Here is a 19,040-nt window from a genome sequence, read left to right as displayed (position 1 = left end):
ACTTCTGGGGGGAAACAACAACAAAATCCAAAAGTCTTCTTTTGAAAAGAAGTCAATAACTTAAAAGGATTATGCCAAATAGAAAGGAGTTATAGCCAACACATTTAGAACAAGAAGACTATTGCTGGAAAGTGGACTGGAAGATTGGCCAGTCTTAGGATACAACACAGGGAACTTTAAGACAGAGAAAAATGGAATCTTGTGTGAGCAGGTGTGTAGGCTGACTCTAATTTTCAGAAGAAAGTTTTTCTGTAAGTCACTTTCTTTTCAAGTTAGACATGTCCTGTTATTAGGGCTTGAAATAAATTTTCATTTGCATGTATTAGTATCTTGTCTGCCTGTGTCTTTGCACCATGTGCACACAGTGCCTTCAGAGGCCAGAAGATGGTGTTGGATGCCCTGGTACTAAAGTTGCATATGGCAGGAAGACACTCTAGGAATGCTGGGAATTGAACCCATGTCTTCTGGAAGAGTAGCAAGTGCTTCAAACACAGCCATTTCTCCAGCCCCTTGAGGTTTATGCTTTCCGATGAAAAACAAATTCTTTAACATCTGTTTTCAGTGTCAAGGACAAAGAGAAATCTAAATGTAACTCTATTTGAATCTCACTCAGGAAATGAGAACCCTAAACATAATATTTACACTTTTAGATGTAATTCATCTGTCTTCATGAGTATGCACAATTTCCCTTTTTGCTAGGCTTTCTGCTTAGGCTACATTGTTGGTAAGATCTCACAAGTAAAGCTTTCCTGTTGTACACAAAAGACACTATCTTGAAGCATATTTCCTGGTCCTCTGCCTCTTACAATCTTCCCACCCATTCTTCTGAAATGTCTCCTGAGCCTTAGGTCTAGGGATTGTGTTATAGATATGTCTATGGGGTGGTGTACCCCATAGTTCTTCTCTGCATTTTGACCAATTGTGGCTTCTTGTAATCGTCCATCTGCTGTAGAAAGAAGCATCTTTAGTGAGGTCTGAGAGCTACACATGTCTGTGTGCATAAAGATGGGTATTTAGAAGACAGTTTCCAATTATACAGGTTTAGGAAAATGGCAGTAGTTAGTTCCTCCTTTTGGGATCATAGACCTCAGTAGGCTAGATTTACAGTGTCTGGCAAGTATCCCCTTCTATTAAGCAGTCCAGTTAAATGACTGTTGGTAACCCTCAGTGTGACTTTTACATCTTTTGGAATATCTTGTGCTGGTTCTAGTGGTTGTTGTGTTACATAGGCATTCAGCTGGGAAATACTATTGATTGCTTTTTTTTCCCTTGGTGGTTTGTATAGTTCCTTGTAGTGCCATGAGAATTGACATTCAGAAAGTAGGCTTCTAGGTCAGACCTGTCTCATATTCTCCTCTCTCTGAAGTGTCTGGTGTCTTCAGCAATAGGATGTCTTCAATTTCCAGGAGTCAGTCAAGGGCAACGGCAGTAATCCATGTTGTTAGAGTGCTTTTTGGTCTCCTCTGACCAACAACCCAAAATATGGTTTCCCATGACTGGCACTGGGGTTTTGTTAGATGTTTATGGATTTGGGGGGAGTATTGTCATCCTAAGTGGCATAACTTCATTTAATCTACATAAGTGTAATTTATATATACATAATTTTAAGTAGACATGAAACAATATGATTCCCTATGACATTTTCAAACAGCCTTAGTATCATTTATCCCTCCTTTCCCTCTGAATTGGCTTCCCTCCCCCATCCCTTGGCCAGCCCCCTACCCCATTTTTTCTTCATTTTCCCCTTTATAGCATCTGTGGTATAAGCCTTTAATGCCAGTGCTTGGAAGGCAAAGACAGGTGGATTTATTTGAGTTCAAGTCCAGTCTGGTGTACACAGTGAATTACAGGCCAGCTAGCGCTACATAGGAACACATTGGAGAGGAGGAGGGGGCATTATTTTTTTTTTAACATGGACAACCAATAATTCACTACTCCTACATTCCTCTTCATGGCTACCTCAGTTAGGTGGATATCAAGATTTCATATGAGTGTGAGACTCTTTCTGGGGTGTCAGTTCTGTATCCTTGCTATATTTCTGTTCTGATTTCACACTATATTATTTAACGTACATTTATAATAAATGGTGATAGCTAGTAGGTAGTGAGCATTATCTGAATTATCTTTTTTTAGCATGTCTGGATTATCTTTAACATTTGTCTTAAGCATTTTCAATGACAAAAACATGCTTTAAAACAACATGATTAAAAAACAGCATACTTTGTATGATAAATATAATTTTGATTTTTCAATTAAAAATAAAAAGGGACACATAAGAAATATCTAATGTAAATTTTCTTGGGATTGCATTGGAAATGTAGAAGAATTTGGGAATTTTCAGATTAGTTTAATTTTCTAGTCATCAGAGGTTATTTATAAAAGTTTGAGCTTATTATTCTTTCTCTTTGAGACTTTCATTGACTGTTTTATATTGACTCACTAATAAAGACATTTTCAGTATAAATTCTTTGTTTGGGATTAATCTAGAATTGGCACTTTCCAAAAGAGTGATAACATTCATTTCAGGATATTTGCCAGAAGCAGAGACCTCTGTTCTGTGTAACAGCTCTGGCTGTGCTAGAACTTGCTTTGCAGACCAGGCTGGTCTAGAGCTCACATAGGTCCTCTTGCCTCTGCCCCCTGAGTGCTGGGATTAAAGGCATGGGCCAACACTGCCCAGCTCTGTATAGATATTCTTACATGAAGTTTTCTATTTAACCATGAATGGCCATTTTTTTTTGGTTTGTTTCCTCTGCCAACTTACTTATATGTGCTTTCAATAAATATGCTTCTAATTGCTTTGTAGGTGGCAAAATGCTAATCAGTGAAAGAGCCTGTTGCTGGCCAAGAGGAATTGTTCCAAGTAGATCTGAAGGAAATTTGGTTGACATGGAAGCCTTAAAACTCTCAAAAAAGCATAATATTACAGGTACAAGAATTTCTAATATGGTAATGTTTCTGTGTAATTAAGTCAAATCATTTCCTATACATATGGAATGCTTGCCTCTAAAAAGTTCTATAGAAGATTTACAAAATTATCAAGTACAAGTGCTATCACAAACGTAATACCATCAAAGATAAATGTATTCTTAAGAAAGGACACTAATAGAGGCTATAGAGATGTCTCGATGGGTAAAATCTTTGCCACTTAAGCATGAAGACAAGGCTTTATTTTACCTATATGCATTAAAAGTCAGGCACGGCAGATACCTGGAGTTTACTAACCACCAAATGTAACTAAGCTGTGAGCTCCAGGTTCAGTAAGAGACCCTGTCTCAAAAAATAAGGTGAACTCCAATAGAGGGAGACACCTGATGTGGACTTCTGGCCTCCTCATGTAAGTGTAAATGTATCTGCCACACAATGCACCACACGCACACACACACACACACACACACACACACATGCATCACACACACATTTATACATACACACATACATGCACTACACACATGCACTAAACACACATGTATACACACAAGTACCATACACGCACACATACACACACACATTTATGCACACATTATATATATACCATACACACACATGCACCACACACACACATGCACCACACACACATACACACAAATAAATAAAGCATACTTACATATTACAATAAATATCATACAGAGGCACAAATTAATAAATAAATGAATAGTGCATCCTCCAAATGTTGTAAACTTGAGGGGAATGAAGACAAGCAGGGACTGGAGCAGCCTAATAATCTTCATGGAGTAGAATCCAACTGACCTGATACTCAAGGGGGTTAAAAAAATGAGTTTCTGACAGTTTGGGGTAGATGGATTGAGGATGTTTGGTAATATGAGAAATACTGTTTCTGTATTTAAAAATCCATCTTATACCTTTTAATAAGTAGCATAACTAACTTAAAGCAAAATGAAAGTTCTATGAATATTAGGGGGAAAAGTAACTAAGTTGTCTATGGTGCTTTCATTGACCTCAAAACAGTATCGTATTATTCAAAATCCTCATGTTTGTGACTAGAGGTTTCTGTGAAAGTGCCAAACAGAAACCACTCTAAACATAAAATGACCTTGATGTTATGGGATGTTTTGAGAATGTTTTATGTGCTCTTCAAGCCCTTTCCAGAGAAATAATAAAGTGTTTCTGTTTCTAGTGGCATTCCGTATTTTACCATTAAGATCTCTCAGAAAGTCCAGTGAATTCCTGCAGGCAGTAATTTCACTGTCAGTGTGTTTTTTTCAATGTGTCTTTCTTACACATACAAAATGTAATGTTAAATTTATTAATACAGGGTTACCAGAAAATAAATAATTAATAGTAACTTTAACTTAGAAGACTGTTTTGAAAACTATTTCAGGTATGTATAGATGTGTTTGACATCCTTTAGATATTTTGAAAAGAAAGATATCAAATTAAATTTTTGATATAATGAGACCAACAGTTCAATTTTTAGAAAAATCTGGATGACGGCTATTTTTTCAGAAGTTTCCTTTCTGCAAATGAAACATAAAATAATAAAGCATAACTTTATGTGAGTATAAGTGAATGTGTTAAATACATTATTAGTGTGTTTTTATATGTAATTGTCTACTGTACTCAGAGTCATTTATTTTATATGATGATCCCTTAAGATAATATTAATGTACATGTAGTAAAAATAACAGTATAAAACTCCCCTTTCCTCATTATGAACAAATTGATATGATTTATTCCTGAGCTTGTGGTGGACAGCAGCATCAAAAATCAAAACTTAAAGTAAGTTTTGAACTTTTAAAGTATGAGTAAATTAACCATGGTTGTCTCAGACTCTCACTTCATTCTTTTTTGCTTTGTTTTGTTTCAATAACAAGCATGCCAGGGTCTAGGCTCTCCTCATAACTGTCTAGAAGCTTCTACTCACCGTGGTGATAGTGCTGCCAAAGCTACAAATCCATTCTGGAATGAGCTGTCTGCTTCGAACCCATTTCTGGATGACATCACTCAGCTAAGAAATAACCAAAAGAGAGATAATTTGTCCATTCTGAAGGAAGATCCTTTCCTTTTCTTAAGGCAAATAGAAACAGGGAATTCTTTTGATTCCTCTGGTGATGAACTTGACATAGATCATGTACTTAGGCCATCTTCCTCAAGGAAGTCAGGGAGATCTAAGAGTGTTTCAGAACTCCTGGACATGTTACATGATACAACACATACTCATCGAAATACACATATCTCTGACCAGATCCTAATACAAGACTTAGAATGGCTTCAAAATGACCGAGAAGCATACAAAATGGCTTGGTTAAGTCACCGTCAGCTGGCCCGCTCTTGCCTAGATCTGAATATGATTAATCAGAGTCCTGGGTGGGCTCAAACACAGATTGCAGAGACCACCGCAGTTTGTAAATTAAATCATGAAGGAGGGTCAGTCCAGTTACCTGACTCAGATATCACTGTTCATGTACCCCAAGGACACATAGCTGTAGGAGAATTCCAGGAGGTATCTCTGAGAGCATTTATGGATCTCCCACCAAAGCTGAACCACGATCACTCCTGTACTGTAAGCCCTCTGTTGGAAATCAGGTTAAGCAACCTGAAGACCATGGGAGCTATTTTGTTGGAGATGAAAATTGGAGCAGAAGTGAAAACAGATCCTCTCAGCCAAGTCATGACAAAGCTGGTGTGTTTACACAGCCTGGGCAGAGAAGGCCCTTTCCAAGTCCTAAACAACTGCTATTTCTACAAAGACACCATCCAAGCAAAGTTTCTGGATCTGAGTCAAGTAATGTACATAGTCATAGCTGTACAAGCTGAGGCCATTCAGCCGCCAGCTACTAGTGTTTGGGATTATATTCACAAAACCACCTCCATTGGAATTTATGGACCCAAATATATCCATCCAAGTTTTACTGCTGTTCTCACAGTTTGTGGACACAACTATATGCCAGGAAAGTTTACAGTCTCTGACATTAAAAAGGGTGGAAAAAACACATCTCCAGTAGTATTTCATCTCTGGGGGAAGCATTCATTTTTACTTGACAAGCCTCAAGATTTAATTATTTCGGCTTTTTCATGTGACCCTGATTTTGAAGTAAAGGTTGAGAAAGAAAGGAAAATAATTACACAAAGGCAGTTGGAAGCAGGTGCGGTAGTTCATCAACAAGTTTTCTTTTCTTCAGCTGACCACAGAGAAATGCACTTGTTTGTTTTCCGGGTTCATGTGGAGCCTCCCAACGGAAAACCAATCACACAATTCTTCGTCACTTCACCTGATCCAGCCCCAAACCTAAAAAGGCTCTCACATCTCCAGAACTATTTCCAGAAGGAGAGAGAAGGCAAGAAAGTGCCTTTGTTATCGACAGGGCTTGTTAACTACCCCACTTTCCAGGATAAAAAAGTAAACTTTACCAATTACGGGGTTACACTGAAGACAGTACTGAGGCAAAGTAAGATTGAGTACTTACTTGAGTATTTAAGGGGAGATATAATTGCTCTTCTTGGAGAAGGCACTGTGAGAGCCATTGGACAGTCCAAAGTGAAAGAATGGTACGTAGGGGTACTCCGGGGTAAGATTGGACTTGTGCACTGCAAAAATGTCAAGGTGATTTCCAAAGAACAAGTAATGTCTATGTCTGATGATATTTTGACAACCAAGAATCTTTTGGAGCAAATTGCCTTGCCATTTAAAAATCTGACGTATATATACTCTGTTGTATTGACCCTTGTGTCAGAAAACATTCATGACTGGAAAATTTTAGCTAATGTCCTGGGCTACTCACATCTGGCGCAGGAAGATTTTGATCAAATTGAAGCAGACAAGGAGCCAGAAAGGGTTTCCTATATTGTTAAGAAGTTAAAGGAAGATTGCCATGAAGACAAAAGTACCAGGAAGTTTCTTTATGAAGTGATTGTGGTGAGTATTGATTGATCCTAATAATTCATTTTAGAGAATTTCATTAACTTGATGTTTATAACAAACGTGAGAGGTGAAATGAAAACCTAGTAGTCTCAAATACATTAAAGTCCCTGAACAACAAAGAGAGAATTTTTTCCTACAAGGTCATAGTGTTGGATTCATTATTTGAGAGTCAATCATGATTTTCTCAGAAAATGTGTCTGTAAGGATCATCTTTTAAGAGAGTTTGAAGGTTGTACTTTTGTTGGGCCTTTTCTTTTAAATTTTAGGAGATTAATTTTTCTATTCTCAAATATTTAGACAGCCCTTCAAATATCATAGGAGTTCCATAACATGAAGGTCAAGAAAACAGACAAACAAAAATACCTGGTCTTATAGAGGCTGATTTTTCAATGTTTCTTTCCTTCAAACACATAAGTATTATCCACTATTTCATAAGTTTAATGTTCTTCTGTATATAATACTTCATGACCTAACAATGATTCTTCTAATACTGTATTTAATATTCTACTAGAATTCTCAAGGTTCAACTCTTTTCAGCATGTATTGACCCAACTTAAAATCCTGTGGAGAATTATAAATAATTGGATTTAAAACAGAAATCCAATGTTATATTAACAGTATATCAAGATGACATTTTAAAAAATTAAAATGTGAATTTATGAATGTAGCTAATACATCCTAAATGCAAAATGCTAATTCTATCTTCAAATAGTGTGTAAGTGTGTGTGGAGCGGTGGCATAAAGTATTTTTATAAGTACATATTAGGAACTATACTGTCTAGTTGGTGAGTGGACAGTATTTTTAGAGATACTGTGTTCTCAGTGACTGCGGGCCTATGTAACTGAATATTAGAAGCCTTATGGCTCAGTATAAGCTACACATTCATTTTGCAATAGCTTCTTTTTGTAACTCAGATATTCAACACAGACTCAAATACTACAAACAAAAATGACTCTCTTTTCTTAGTAGCTGAAAATAAGTTATCTACGCCTCATGATCTGAAAATTCAGGTCATATCCTACTTATAGTTTGGAGAGGGCATAATAAATCATAGAATGCCTTGATTAGACAATGCTGATAGAGACCCATTCAAGAGAGTGGGACCTAATAGACCCAAAAGCTAACACTAAGCCTCAGTGGTACCATCAAGACATCCTTCTAAAAGAAGCTTAGGTTTGCCATCTGTTGGCAAAGCAATTGGTCCTTCTGTAGTACAGAGTTGTGTCTTCAAACATTCTTGGCATTACATATGTATTTTTTTCTTGCTCTGTGTCTTGATGAACCAAGTTAAAGGCATTAAAACATGTATTAGTAAAGTTGTTTAACCTTGATTCCATAGTTAACTACTGAGGGTATACTAACACTCTCCTACTTCTAGTGTATATTATAACTGTGGTTTCTTGTTGAATTTCTTAAATATAAATCACTGTTCTGAGTTTAAAAACTTCAGCTGTATGTGTGGTGGGAAAAGGGATTCTGATTTCTAGACTACATAATGAAAACTACAGCTTAAGGAAAAAGTCAATGAGTTGTTTCTAAGTATGATGAATACTTGCTGCCGCAGGCTCTGCTAAAGATGGACTGTCAAGCATTAGTGGCACGTCTTATCCAAGAGGCTGTTATTCTGACCTCAGCTGTTAAGCTTGGAAGAGGTTGGAGGGAACTTGCTGAAAAGTCTGCAGGACTCACTAAGCATCAGATGCAGGCATATGAAATTCCTTACCGAGGAAAATCTGGAAATGTTTCAGCTGAGGTGAGATTTTCATATGTTCCATTCAATGCTAACAAACTGTAGCCAAGTAGAGAAAATATAATTTAGTCTTCTCCATATTCATGAATTAATTGGAGGAACATTCAAGGAGACCTACTAAGTGAAGTTACTATCTGGATAATCCTGTTGGAAATGTCTGAGATATATGTACTGTACTTGTAAAAAACACATTTCTATTTCTCTTTTTAAATTTCATATTACCATGGCTTTTGACCAAAATAATCCATTAAATTGGCACAGTGAGGGCACAGGCTACAAGAATTTAAGGCCTAGAACAGGTACTTTTTGGAGTTAAACAACAGTATTAATCAAGTCAACTCAGAGAAGATATACTGAATCATTTGTGACAAGTAATAAGCGGTTGATGATGAATGGTAGGAGCTGAATTATATGGAGTCACTGGAAATGACTGACAGAGATATGAAAGAGCCATTTCATCTCTTCTGAAATTCTATGTACAGTAAGAGTTATAAATATACACAGAATGAAAGCATTTATTCATCACAAGACCTGCTTGTGTCAGCAGTATTATTACATGGATTCTGCTAGAATGTATATGTATTTCTTCAGATTGCCAGAAAAGTTATGTGATCCAATTTTTATCAAATTATATAAAAATATCTTCCAGTAATAAGTACATGTTAGGTACCCTGCATCTTGAAAGTTAAAACTTTCTCAAGGTATTTAAGTTAAGGTCAACATTCTCTGTTTTGAGATGGAAACATTGTAGCCACAATATACATGTTTTATGTCATTTTGGGTCCCAGAGAAATGAATATATATGTTTTCCAAGACAGGGCTTCTCTGTGTAACAGCCCTGGCTGCCCTGGAAAGCACAGAAATCCCACTGCCTCTGCTTCTCAAGTGCTGGAACTGAAGGCCTTTGCCACAATGCCTGTTCATCGAGATGAATATTTACTTTTAGATTCTTCTTAGTACGAAGCAACAATTCTGTTGGGTGAACAGGTTGCAGCCTTTCCAAGACTTCTTCCAACTGCAGCAGTATCATCTGGACAGATGCCGAATCCCTGAAACCCATCTCACAAATTAGGGCTTCTAAACAAAATCTATCCAGGAGCAGCCAGGGACTGGACACCTGTGTCCCACTTATCAGCTGCACTTATCTCAAACCTAGAAGGAAACTGAAGCCTTTCAATGAATAGACTCTAGTGTGAGCATTGCAGACCATATGGACACAAGTGTTCTCTGAGTGAGCTGAAGACACAGGAACCTTGAGGGATAAAAGAGTAGAGTGAGAATTGTGCTGTTGTGGTCCTGGCATTTTCATCCATCAATTAAAAATCTGTCTAATTGAAAGCTTCTCTTCTTTTGTCTGTGATAGGGCCTTGCTTTTAAGAGTTTTGTTTAGATTTACTGGAGAGCTGTTTGTCCTGCCAGCCTTCCTAAGCATCTGGTTTCCCTTTAATTGTGTTCATTGTTTGCCTTCCCTTAAATTTGATGAAGGCTAACACACAGCCTACTTTTCCATTATTTACTTTCACACAGCCCAAATCATAAGTGACTAAGTCTGTGTCTGAGGCTGATAAAACCTCAGAAGCACAAAGGAAAGTCCCTAGATGTTTTCTAGAGGCAACAGCTCAGTTCATTGCAACTAATGCTAACAACCAGTTATTGACCCATGTTATTACTCTAAAAACTCAAAGGCATTGTGGCCTGAAGTCACTCCAAGAGCCCTATAGCAAATTTTACCTGTTTGGCCACTTAAAGGGATAATGTATGCTAATTTCCACATCCCTAAAATATTGTAGTAGAGTTTTTGTTTTTTCTCCTTGGGAAAATAAGAATTTTAAACACGATGGGTTTAACAAGTCAGGTAGTTGATTTATAAAAAGTTCTAAGTGAGGGTGCAGTGGTAAAGAACTGACTTTGGGGTAAGGAAACATCAATTTAGTGTTCCCTTGCTGTGCTGTCTTTGTTTCTTTCATGTCATTTACTCTGACTTATGGTCTATGGGGCCTGTGCTCTGGTATAGTTTTTCTTCTGGGATACAAGAGCGTGGGTTCTCCCAGGACTCAGCTTGACAGATACGGCATTTTGCTGCTTCCAAAATATTCCTGATCATCTTCATCAAGCCTCAGGCTGATTGAAGAATGGGGATGCTGAATGCACTTTCCCTATGCATTTTAGTGCTTTTGACCATTCAGAGTTCTTTGCTAAGTGAAAGAAACATCTTTGGAGACTTCTGAGGATGTCACTTTTTAAAATAAGCACCTCCTTAATTTATGTTTTAAGTTACAACTACTACATTAAAGCAAAACTGTAATGTTTAGAACCAATCATATAAGCAAAACACACTTTAAAATTATTTTATAAGGTTTGTAAAGACTTATTTTTGTTATATATATATTTGTTTTGTCTATACACCATATGCAAGTTTATTGCCTTTGGAGGACAGATTTAATATCAGATTCCCTGGAACTGGGGTTACAAACAGTTGTCAAATTCCGTTTGGGTGCTGGAGGTTGAAACTGCATCCTCTCTTAGAGAAGTCAGTGATCATAACTGCTGAGCCATCTCTCTAGCCCATGCAAAAAACACATTTTAAGTAATATGTTTCTTTCTGAAACTGTTAAAGTTAATATTGAATTCCTTTTAGTTTTTCTGAGGATATTTAAAGATTTAATTTAAAAATACAAGAATAAATAAAATGCAAGAAACATAGCACAATTTAAAGTCCAATTTTATAGGAAAAAGAGCTGGAGATTTCAAATCAAACATAGTCATAGGCCTGAAGCAGATCCTCAGTCAGCCTTCTAGAGATTACTGGCAAATCTGACAATAATTTCTCTGTGACTCTCTTCCATGATTCTTTCTTTAGAAATAACGATTAGGCTTCTACTTTCCTATTTGCTAAAGACCCTAAAGGTTCATTGTACACTTTATATTACCTCTGCCCACTCACCTCCAGATAGTTCCTTTGGCATGCTACACTGGGCCACTGTCTCCATGGAGACACAATGAAGCCAAGATATTTTTAATCACCATGTGTTTTTCATCTCTGACACTATCCAAGTGTAGAACAATGCAGTCAGCCAGGTGTATCACAATTCTCTTTGCAGTCACCTCTTAGCACTAGTCTAATCCTCTTTTGTGTCCTCTAGAAGCAGTCTTTGTTTTCCCTCCTTTTCTGATTTACATCTGGGGTTCTCAAAACATCTTATCCTATATGCAGATTAAAAATGAGAATGTAGGACTGTCGTGATCTCTTGTTAAATAATTATTATACAAGCATAAGGACCCCAGCTAGGTTTCCAATGCCTATTTTAAAAGTCAAGCATGGAGGTGGAGATAGGGAGACCTAGCTGGTGTGTTCAGTCAATGAGAGACACTTTCTCAAAAAACTAGGTTAGGGGATTGGAGAGATGGCTCAGTGTGTTAAGAGTGCTTGCTGTACAAGTATGAGACTCTGAACTCAGATCTCAGCACTCATATAAAAAGCTACAAAAGGCCAGGCAGCTTTGTCTGCCTGTAATCATGGAGCTATGAAATGCAAGGAAAGAGGAATTTGTTGGCTAGCAATCAGGCTCCAAGTTGAATAAGAGACTTTGTCTTAATGGAGTAAGTAAAAGAGTGTGCATGAGCATATGTTCTCTCCCTTCACATGACTATAAACCAAAACACACACACACACACACACACACACACACACACACACACACACACACACACGCACGCGCGCGTAGGTAGCCAGGTTTGTTCTTTAGCCTTCAAATATACATTGTTTCTATGTACACACACAATATTGGGTGGGAGAGTAGGTGATTTTCAAATAGCTAATTCTGTCAGTTTTTTATAAGTGAATGAAACGTTTTATATAGAATCCACCCCACTTGGTATTTCCAATTGTCTTTTCTTCAGTGTTTTATTCAGCTACACACTTAATAGATTTTCTGAGTCAGTCAGCTGTTACTCAACATTGGCTCAGAAATCTCAAAGCACATAGAAGTAAAATAAGACTTTTTTAAAATCTAATGTTTACATTAGTTTGAAATTAGAATGAACTGTTAACTTTTTAATAAAAAACATTTTGAAGAAGCTTTACTACTGAGATACATCTCAACACAGAAGCACATAAAAATGAAAATAACTGTGACAGTCATTATGAGAATTTTCTTCACACATCTCATTAATTCCAATAAGCAGAAAGGAAGGCATTGGCATCATCCTCTTTCTTACACACATGCTCCCAGAGTATTAATGCATTTATGTGACACCCAGAGTGACATGGGTGTGACAGAGTGACATTGTGTTTGGATTCCTGTTTGTCTTACTCATGCTCCTAACTAGTCTAGACAGAAGGTAAACCTTTGTGAAACTGACTGATTAAGCAAAGATCAAAATGATCAGGAGAACTCAGGAGATGCTGCCTAAAACCAAAGAACCAGTAGTATTTCAGTTACTGAGAGGACCTGAAGTGGACTCTTGTTAGCAGTGAGGTGTAGAGAGCACTGATGAGAAATGATGTGTGGAGGAGAGGGATGTGGCATTTCACTTGCTGGAATCCAAGGCAAGAGTCTGGTTCTTTGTTTTTTTGTTTTGTTTTATTTTTGAGATAGGGTTTCTTTGTGTAACAGTGTTAGCTGTCCTAGAACCATCTCTGTAGACCAGGCTGGCCGTGAACTCACAGAGAATTGCCTGCCTCTGCCTCCTGAGTGCTGGGCTTATAGGCATGTAGCACCACCGACCAGCAGCAAGACTCTTCAGGTAAAGTTAAGCATAAGACCCAACAACAGTGTTTGTAAAACTCACTTGGTAATAAAAATAAATCTGCGGTGATGCTTTGGTGAAATAATGCTGGATTTTTAAGTCAGGGACCTGGATTTTTGTCTGCATATGTGACTGTGACTTTGTTATTAAATTTAAAACTCAACAGTAATTGAGGCACCTATTGTGTGGGGGGAAATTTTTACATCTGTTGCTTCATGTGCTTAGTGGTGCTTTTATGACATCTTGTACACTTCAGTTTACTTGACAGCAGGAAAAGATACAAGCTCAGAGAAAAACTTATAGCTTATCAAAGATCCTGGATTACTCAGTCAAGAGGCTAACTTCCAAAGAAACATGTGCACCTTGCCATCACAGTTCCTAGAACTTGGTTTAATATACACACAGTAAAGAATGGATTAGAGGATCTTAATTTTTCCAAACTTTGACGTTTAGATGTATTTTATTTGTGTGATGGGTGAGAGTAGTTATTAGGGAGAAGTCAATAAGGGGTCCTCCAAACTAGGAATTGGTGAGAATGGCTTACCCAGCAGGTTTCTATCTTATGCTGAACTAATTTGAACAGATGACTTGCAAGAAATGGGTCCACCATAATTGTCAGGTTCATGATTAATCCAGAATCCATCAGTGATTATTCTTACTGCAAACATAGCTGGCTACCCTGAGACCAAGATTTCTCTGTTTTCCAAGAGAATCTTTTGTCGTGATATATTCGTGGTTTAATAAAGCCACTAGAGATCAAAATGCAAAGCTAGACACAGACATAGAGTCAGGCAATGATGATACACACCTTTAATCACACGAGCCACACTAGTTAGCTATAGAAGCTGGGCAGTGATGGCACACACCTTTAATCTCAGGACTCAGGAGACAAAGGCAGATGGATCTCTATGTGTTCAAGGCCACCCACGGTTACATTAGAGTGAATCAGTCTAAAAGAGAAACAGCTCACACAAAGGAGATCTCAGTACTTGGGATTCTGTGCTTTTAATTACATCTCTAGAGAGGTATGTAAGATAGGAGTGGGGCATTCAGTATTCAGTCTCTGAGATTTATTCTCCAGCCACACTGAAGACAGGATAGCCCTTTCAGCCTGAAGTAGAGGTAAGAGCCAGTGGCTGGCTGCTTTGTTTCTCTGATCTTCAGCTTGAACCCCAGTATCTGTCTCTGGGGTTTTATTATGTTACAATCTTATATCAGATTTTAACCATTCACTGTATCTCTATTGAGGAAGTAGGATGCCCTAGAGGAGTTAGTTTTTTCTCTTCTGAAGACGACAGCCACCTGTTTTAACTATTATTTACATATTTCATAATCAGAGATGGCATAAGGCCTACCTGGATATTGTAAATGATGTGCTGAACACAGAGCACATATAATAACCATTAGGAAGGCAAACATGCCTCAATACTTCTGTAGCTAATGATACTTAAAATGAAATGCTGCTCCTATAATTTTATGAGATATAAGTAGGTGGATTATTAATCATCTAATGTGGCAAAATGCAATTATCCAAAGGTAATTAAAATCAATTACATTCTTTATGTTATTTCTACTTTATGAGTTAAAAAAAGACAGACTGGAGTGCTCAGTTCTGAATTGCTCCTGATCTTGCTGCGTTTTGTCATCATGTGCATTATCTAATAAGTTGTATTGGCTTCCAGGAATAAGTGTTCTAAAATGGTGAAACTTTATTGTTCTTGTCTCTATTGCTGTTTCATTTCATTTGAAATCCCATATTTCATCGTCATTGCTCCCTCACTGTTACTGTGTCTTCTAATACTGAAGAGGTTAACCAAGGGAAAGATGTGTTTCTTTCATACATGTACCGGGACCTTGGAAAACCACTTAACTTAATAGACTAAATGCTTTGTTGCTTCTCTGTATATAAAGAGAGGGAAGCACATGGGTGAGAAATTAAGAGTGCTATGCCTCCATTAGCCTCATGTTTTGTATTCCAGGATTAACCTATACTGCTAGGAAGTTAACATTAAGAAATCTACAGTGATGGCAGATGGCTTAGAGGTAAAGACTTTGACCATAAGCCTGAGAAACACAGTTCTTAGCTGAACCTCAGCTTCCATGTAAATCCCAGGTGGGCATATCAGCTGCCTAAAACCTTAGCAGTTACAAAGTAGAAAACAGGAATCCCTGAAGCAAGCTGATTAGCTAGACTAGGTGAATGGGTGAGAGAACTCTGCCTTAATATACAAAGTTGAAGCCATTAATCTCAACTTCTGGATTCCATACACAAGTGTACAGGTACATGCATATCCCCCCACACAGACACATACACACAAGTGTACAACACATATACATATACAAAGAAAAGGAAATCTGAGAGCAGAAGATACTTCTTGGGGTACCGTATTCAAGAAACAAGACTTTTAAATTATTATTTATAATTTATACCTTAAAATTCAAAGCTCAAACTGAAGTATCAAATAAGCAATGGAACCCGGATATGAACGTGGAACTCTGGCAGCAAAACCCACATTCCTTCTTTACAGCATATCACTCCCCATCTAAGGGCAAGATCATGTCTTTAGCTGGAGAGGTGGCTCATAAGTTAAGAGTTCTTGAAGAGTGCTGGATGTGGCTCTCAGCACCCACATAGTGGCCCACAACCACTTGTAACTCGAGTTCCACAGAATCTAAAACCCTCTTCTGTCCTGTGAGGGTGTCAGTCACACACATGGTCCACATATACAGAAAACAAAATAAAACCTTAAAAGAGAGTCATGTCTTTCTCACACTGATTGATGCAAGTCAGTTGAGAGGTACGTTTTGTAATTAATTACCAAATCTTGTCTTTACCCATTGTACTAATATTTGTCCAACTGTCTGCCTCGTTCTGATATCTAAGCACTATGCTTATCCTTCATTTTATGCTTTGCTGCAACTTAAATTCTTACAGGGACATGTATTCAGTAAATCTTGACTTAACAGTTAAAATAATTAGTGAACCAACATGTATTTACCATATTTATTCTATGTATGATAGTATTTTTCTACCATCTGGGTTGAAAGCCACTAGTGAATTTGTATATTGTATATCAGATTTTATACTGAAAAAATACGAAGACTTAGTTCGTTGTATTGATGAAAAAACTCTGGATGGAAAAATCTCATTCACATTTTACTTCAATTCAGGAAGTTAGTCTATGCCCTAGTGTTTCCATCCTAACACCTCATACCCATTTCTGTCTGAATATGATTAGAATTCAGGAGCCATCAAATGAGTTTAAGGCAATATCTTCCTGATTAATTTAGGTACTCCTGGGAACCTTTTTTTGTATTTTCAGCAGACTTACATAGAGAGCAAACTTCAGCAGTCAATCCATGGTTCTGTGAACTTCCAGTGTGGGCTGCACTATTCTATGCTCTGTACACACTGTCTAATGTGAGGGGTTAGTAGTACTCTGTACTCTGTGCATGGAGAACTGTCGGTTCTAATTTATGTATCACCTGAGTATTTTTCCAGTCTTCTAATAGCACAGATATGTTGATTCACGACTGAACACAACTCAGAGCTTTTGTGTATATGCTAAATTACCATGCTGCAGCAAGGCATGCCATGCAAAGCTTGTATGCCTAGGAAAGTCAGTGGGGTAGGTTAACTTCTCATGCGTATAAAAGCACTTGTATGTGCAGCATAGAAAAGAACTCTGAAATCATCCATTTGAAATCTCCAGCAGATACCTACGGTTTATGGTATTTTATATTCTGGGCTATCACTTTGTACTCAGTTACTGCCTATTGTAAATATTTCCAAATACATTTCTTTTTCCAAAACAATCACAAAGGAACTTAGAAAAGTCTGGGAGGCTCTTAAATGTACATAACAATATGTTAAGCAATACATGACAAATTAAAAACTATTATCCCCAATAGTTGAATATTAGTGGCTGGGTGGATTCAATATAGACTATAAGTTCAGAGCATGTACAGACAGGAAAAATCCACACCGATTAACCTACTTTTTTTTAGTGCATCTCTGCTTCTAAGCATTGACAGTTGAGATAGCACCTAAACTAAGCTTCTCTTAATGAGGCTCAATTTGTCTTCCTTGCTGAACTGCCACTAATAACAACACAGGTAGTGTGGGGAGTTTGTGTTCAACAGAGACCTCCAGAAAAGTAGAAACCCCTCTGGCCTTATTTCAGCAGCAGAAGATACAATCTCCAATAACCAGGGTTGTGATGGTAAAGCTTATATACAAAGCCACAAGGCAGTGGATCTCAACCTTCCTAATGCTGTGGTCCTTTAATACAGTTCCTCATGTTATTGTGACCCCCCAACCATAAAATTATTTTTGTTGCTGCTTCATAACTATAGTTTTGCTACTCTTATGAATTCTAATGTATAAATCTTTAGTTTCCAATAGTCTGGGGGGGGGGAGGGCTATGACCCACAGGTTGAGAACTGCTGCTCTGAGGTGACTTCTGCTTCTGTGTCATATACCTTACCATGACATAACTTTGATAATTACACTTCATTTTCTACTTTGCAGAATTAGCCTTTGCAAGAGAGGTGCAGGAATGAGGGTTCAGTCTCCTCAGAGATGCCAACTTGAACAAATACTATGACACTATCTTTTGAGCTTTTCTATGTGGACTGAAGCAAAGAGTAATGGTATCACTTAATGATTTAATTCTTCCCACTTCAATTATAGACTATACAGGTGATAGTGGAAGCAAGTGGAAAAATTATATGCAATTGCATGGAATGTTGATGTTAATGAAGGCACCATTTTAAGAAAACAATTCTATGCAGTATTAAGCTCAAAGTCTGTGTGTTTAGCATTTTAAAAGTGGTAGAATTACAAATAAGTTAATTTGGTGATCCCAAATAAGTAGTGAGTGCTGCTGTTTGCATTCCAAATATTCTAATCATGTGTGTATGTCTTGCTATTAGAATAAATTCATGTTAATCTGTGTATATGTCTGCATTCTTCCATTTGTCTTATTTGGTTTGCCTTTGTCTTCATTCCCTCTGAGCCTGTTGCCTTGGTAACCATCACTTACTTGCTTGTATGTGAAGCTCTCCTTTGACGTACATTTATTTCTATGGAAACAGTGATGTCATTGGTGTGGGCAGGTGCTCTGGGGAAGCAAAGTAAAGAAACAGAATATTGATCTTTCTCTGAGTCATAAAATGTACTATGAAAGTAAGTTTTCGAGTTAAAGCACTATATTTTTGTTTTCATTTTGATTTGATCATTAAGTCACAGTTTTCCGTAGGTATAGTTTTGCTGGAATAAAATGAATGAATTAAAAGTGCAAAACATGTTTGATAGCACATTGCTATGTAGTATCATAAAGCTCAACACAAATACATATATGCAACAAACTTTAATCTTAAAAGTCAGAGCATTAAAAGTCAATCCCAATAGTGTTTGTTATTATAAAAAATATGGTGCTGACAAGATGGCTTAGTAGATAAAGGGGCTTTTTATGAAGCTTAATAACTGAGTTTCACCTCTGGGACCCACATGGTAGGAGATAACTTACTCCATCAAATTATCCTCTGAATTCCACCTACATCTATGGCATATGTTCACCCCACACACACAATAAATAAATTCATAAATAATAAAATGTAAAAGTTTAATTATGCAGGGAATTTTATATTAGCAT

At 37.3% G+C, this 19,040-nt stretch overlaps 1 protein-coding gene and 1 long non-coding RNA gene across 5 annotated transcripts in view; one reads left to right on the top strand and one right to left on the bottom strand.

Moving 5' to 3' along the window:
- Positions 1–18,508, bottom strand: part of LOC121139183 — a 30,862-nt gene extending 12,354 nt beyond the window's left edge. Inside the window, exons 1-2 of the long non-coding RNA XR_005876028.1 lie at positions 18,429–18,508; positions 4,886–4,969 (exon numbers count right to left, since the gene is read on the bottom strand). This is a non-coding gene — a long non-coding RNA (uncharacterized LOC121139183). The remainder of the gene's footprint in view (positions 1–4,885; positions 4,970–18,428) is intronic.
- Macc1 (MET transcriptional regulator MACC1) overlaps positions 1–19,040 on the top strand; it is a 113,499-nt gene that overhangs the window by 43,097 nt on the left and 51,362 nt on the right. For 3 of the 4 annotated variants that reach the window (XM_040742307.1, XM_021235555.2, XM_005084469.4), the window contains exons 2-4: positions 2,807–2,929; positions 4,836–6,877; positions 8,449–8,637. In XM_040742307.1, the coding sequence (XP_040598241.1) occupies positions 2,815–2,929; positions 4,836–6,877; positions 8,449–8,637 (2,346 nt within the window). In that variant the 5' untranslated portion in view covers positions 2,807–2,814. The remainder of the gene's footprint in view (positions 1–2,806; positions 2,930–4,835; positions 6,878–8,448; positions 8,638–19,040) is intronic. The other variant, XM_040742309.1, reaches the window with a different exon arrangement.

This window comes from Mesocricetus auratus, unplaced genomic scaffold (assembly GCF_017639785.1).
Source record: "Mesocricetus auratus isolate SY011 unplaced genomic scaffold, BCM_Maur_2.0 Super-Scaffold_15014, whole genome shotgun sequence".
Taxonomy (NCBI): Eukaryota; Metazoa; Chordata; class Mammalia; order Rodentia; family Cricetidae; genus Mesocricetus; species Mesocricetus auratus.
This window is presented reverse-complemented; position numbering and strand designations above follow the sequence as displayed.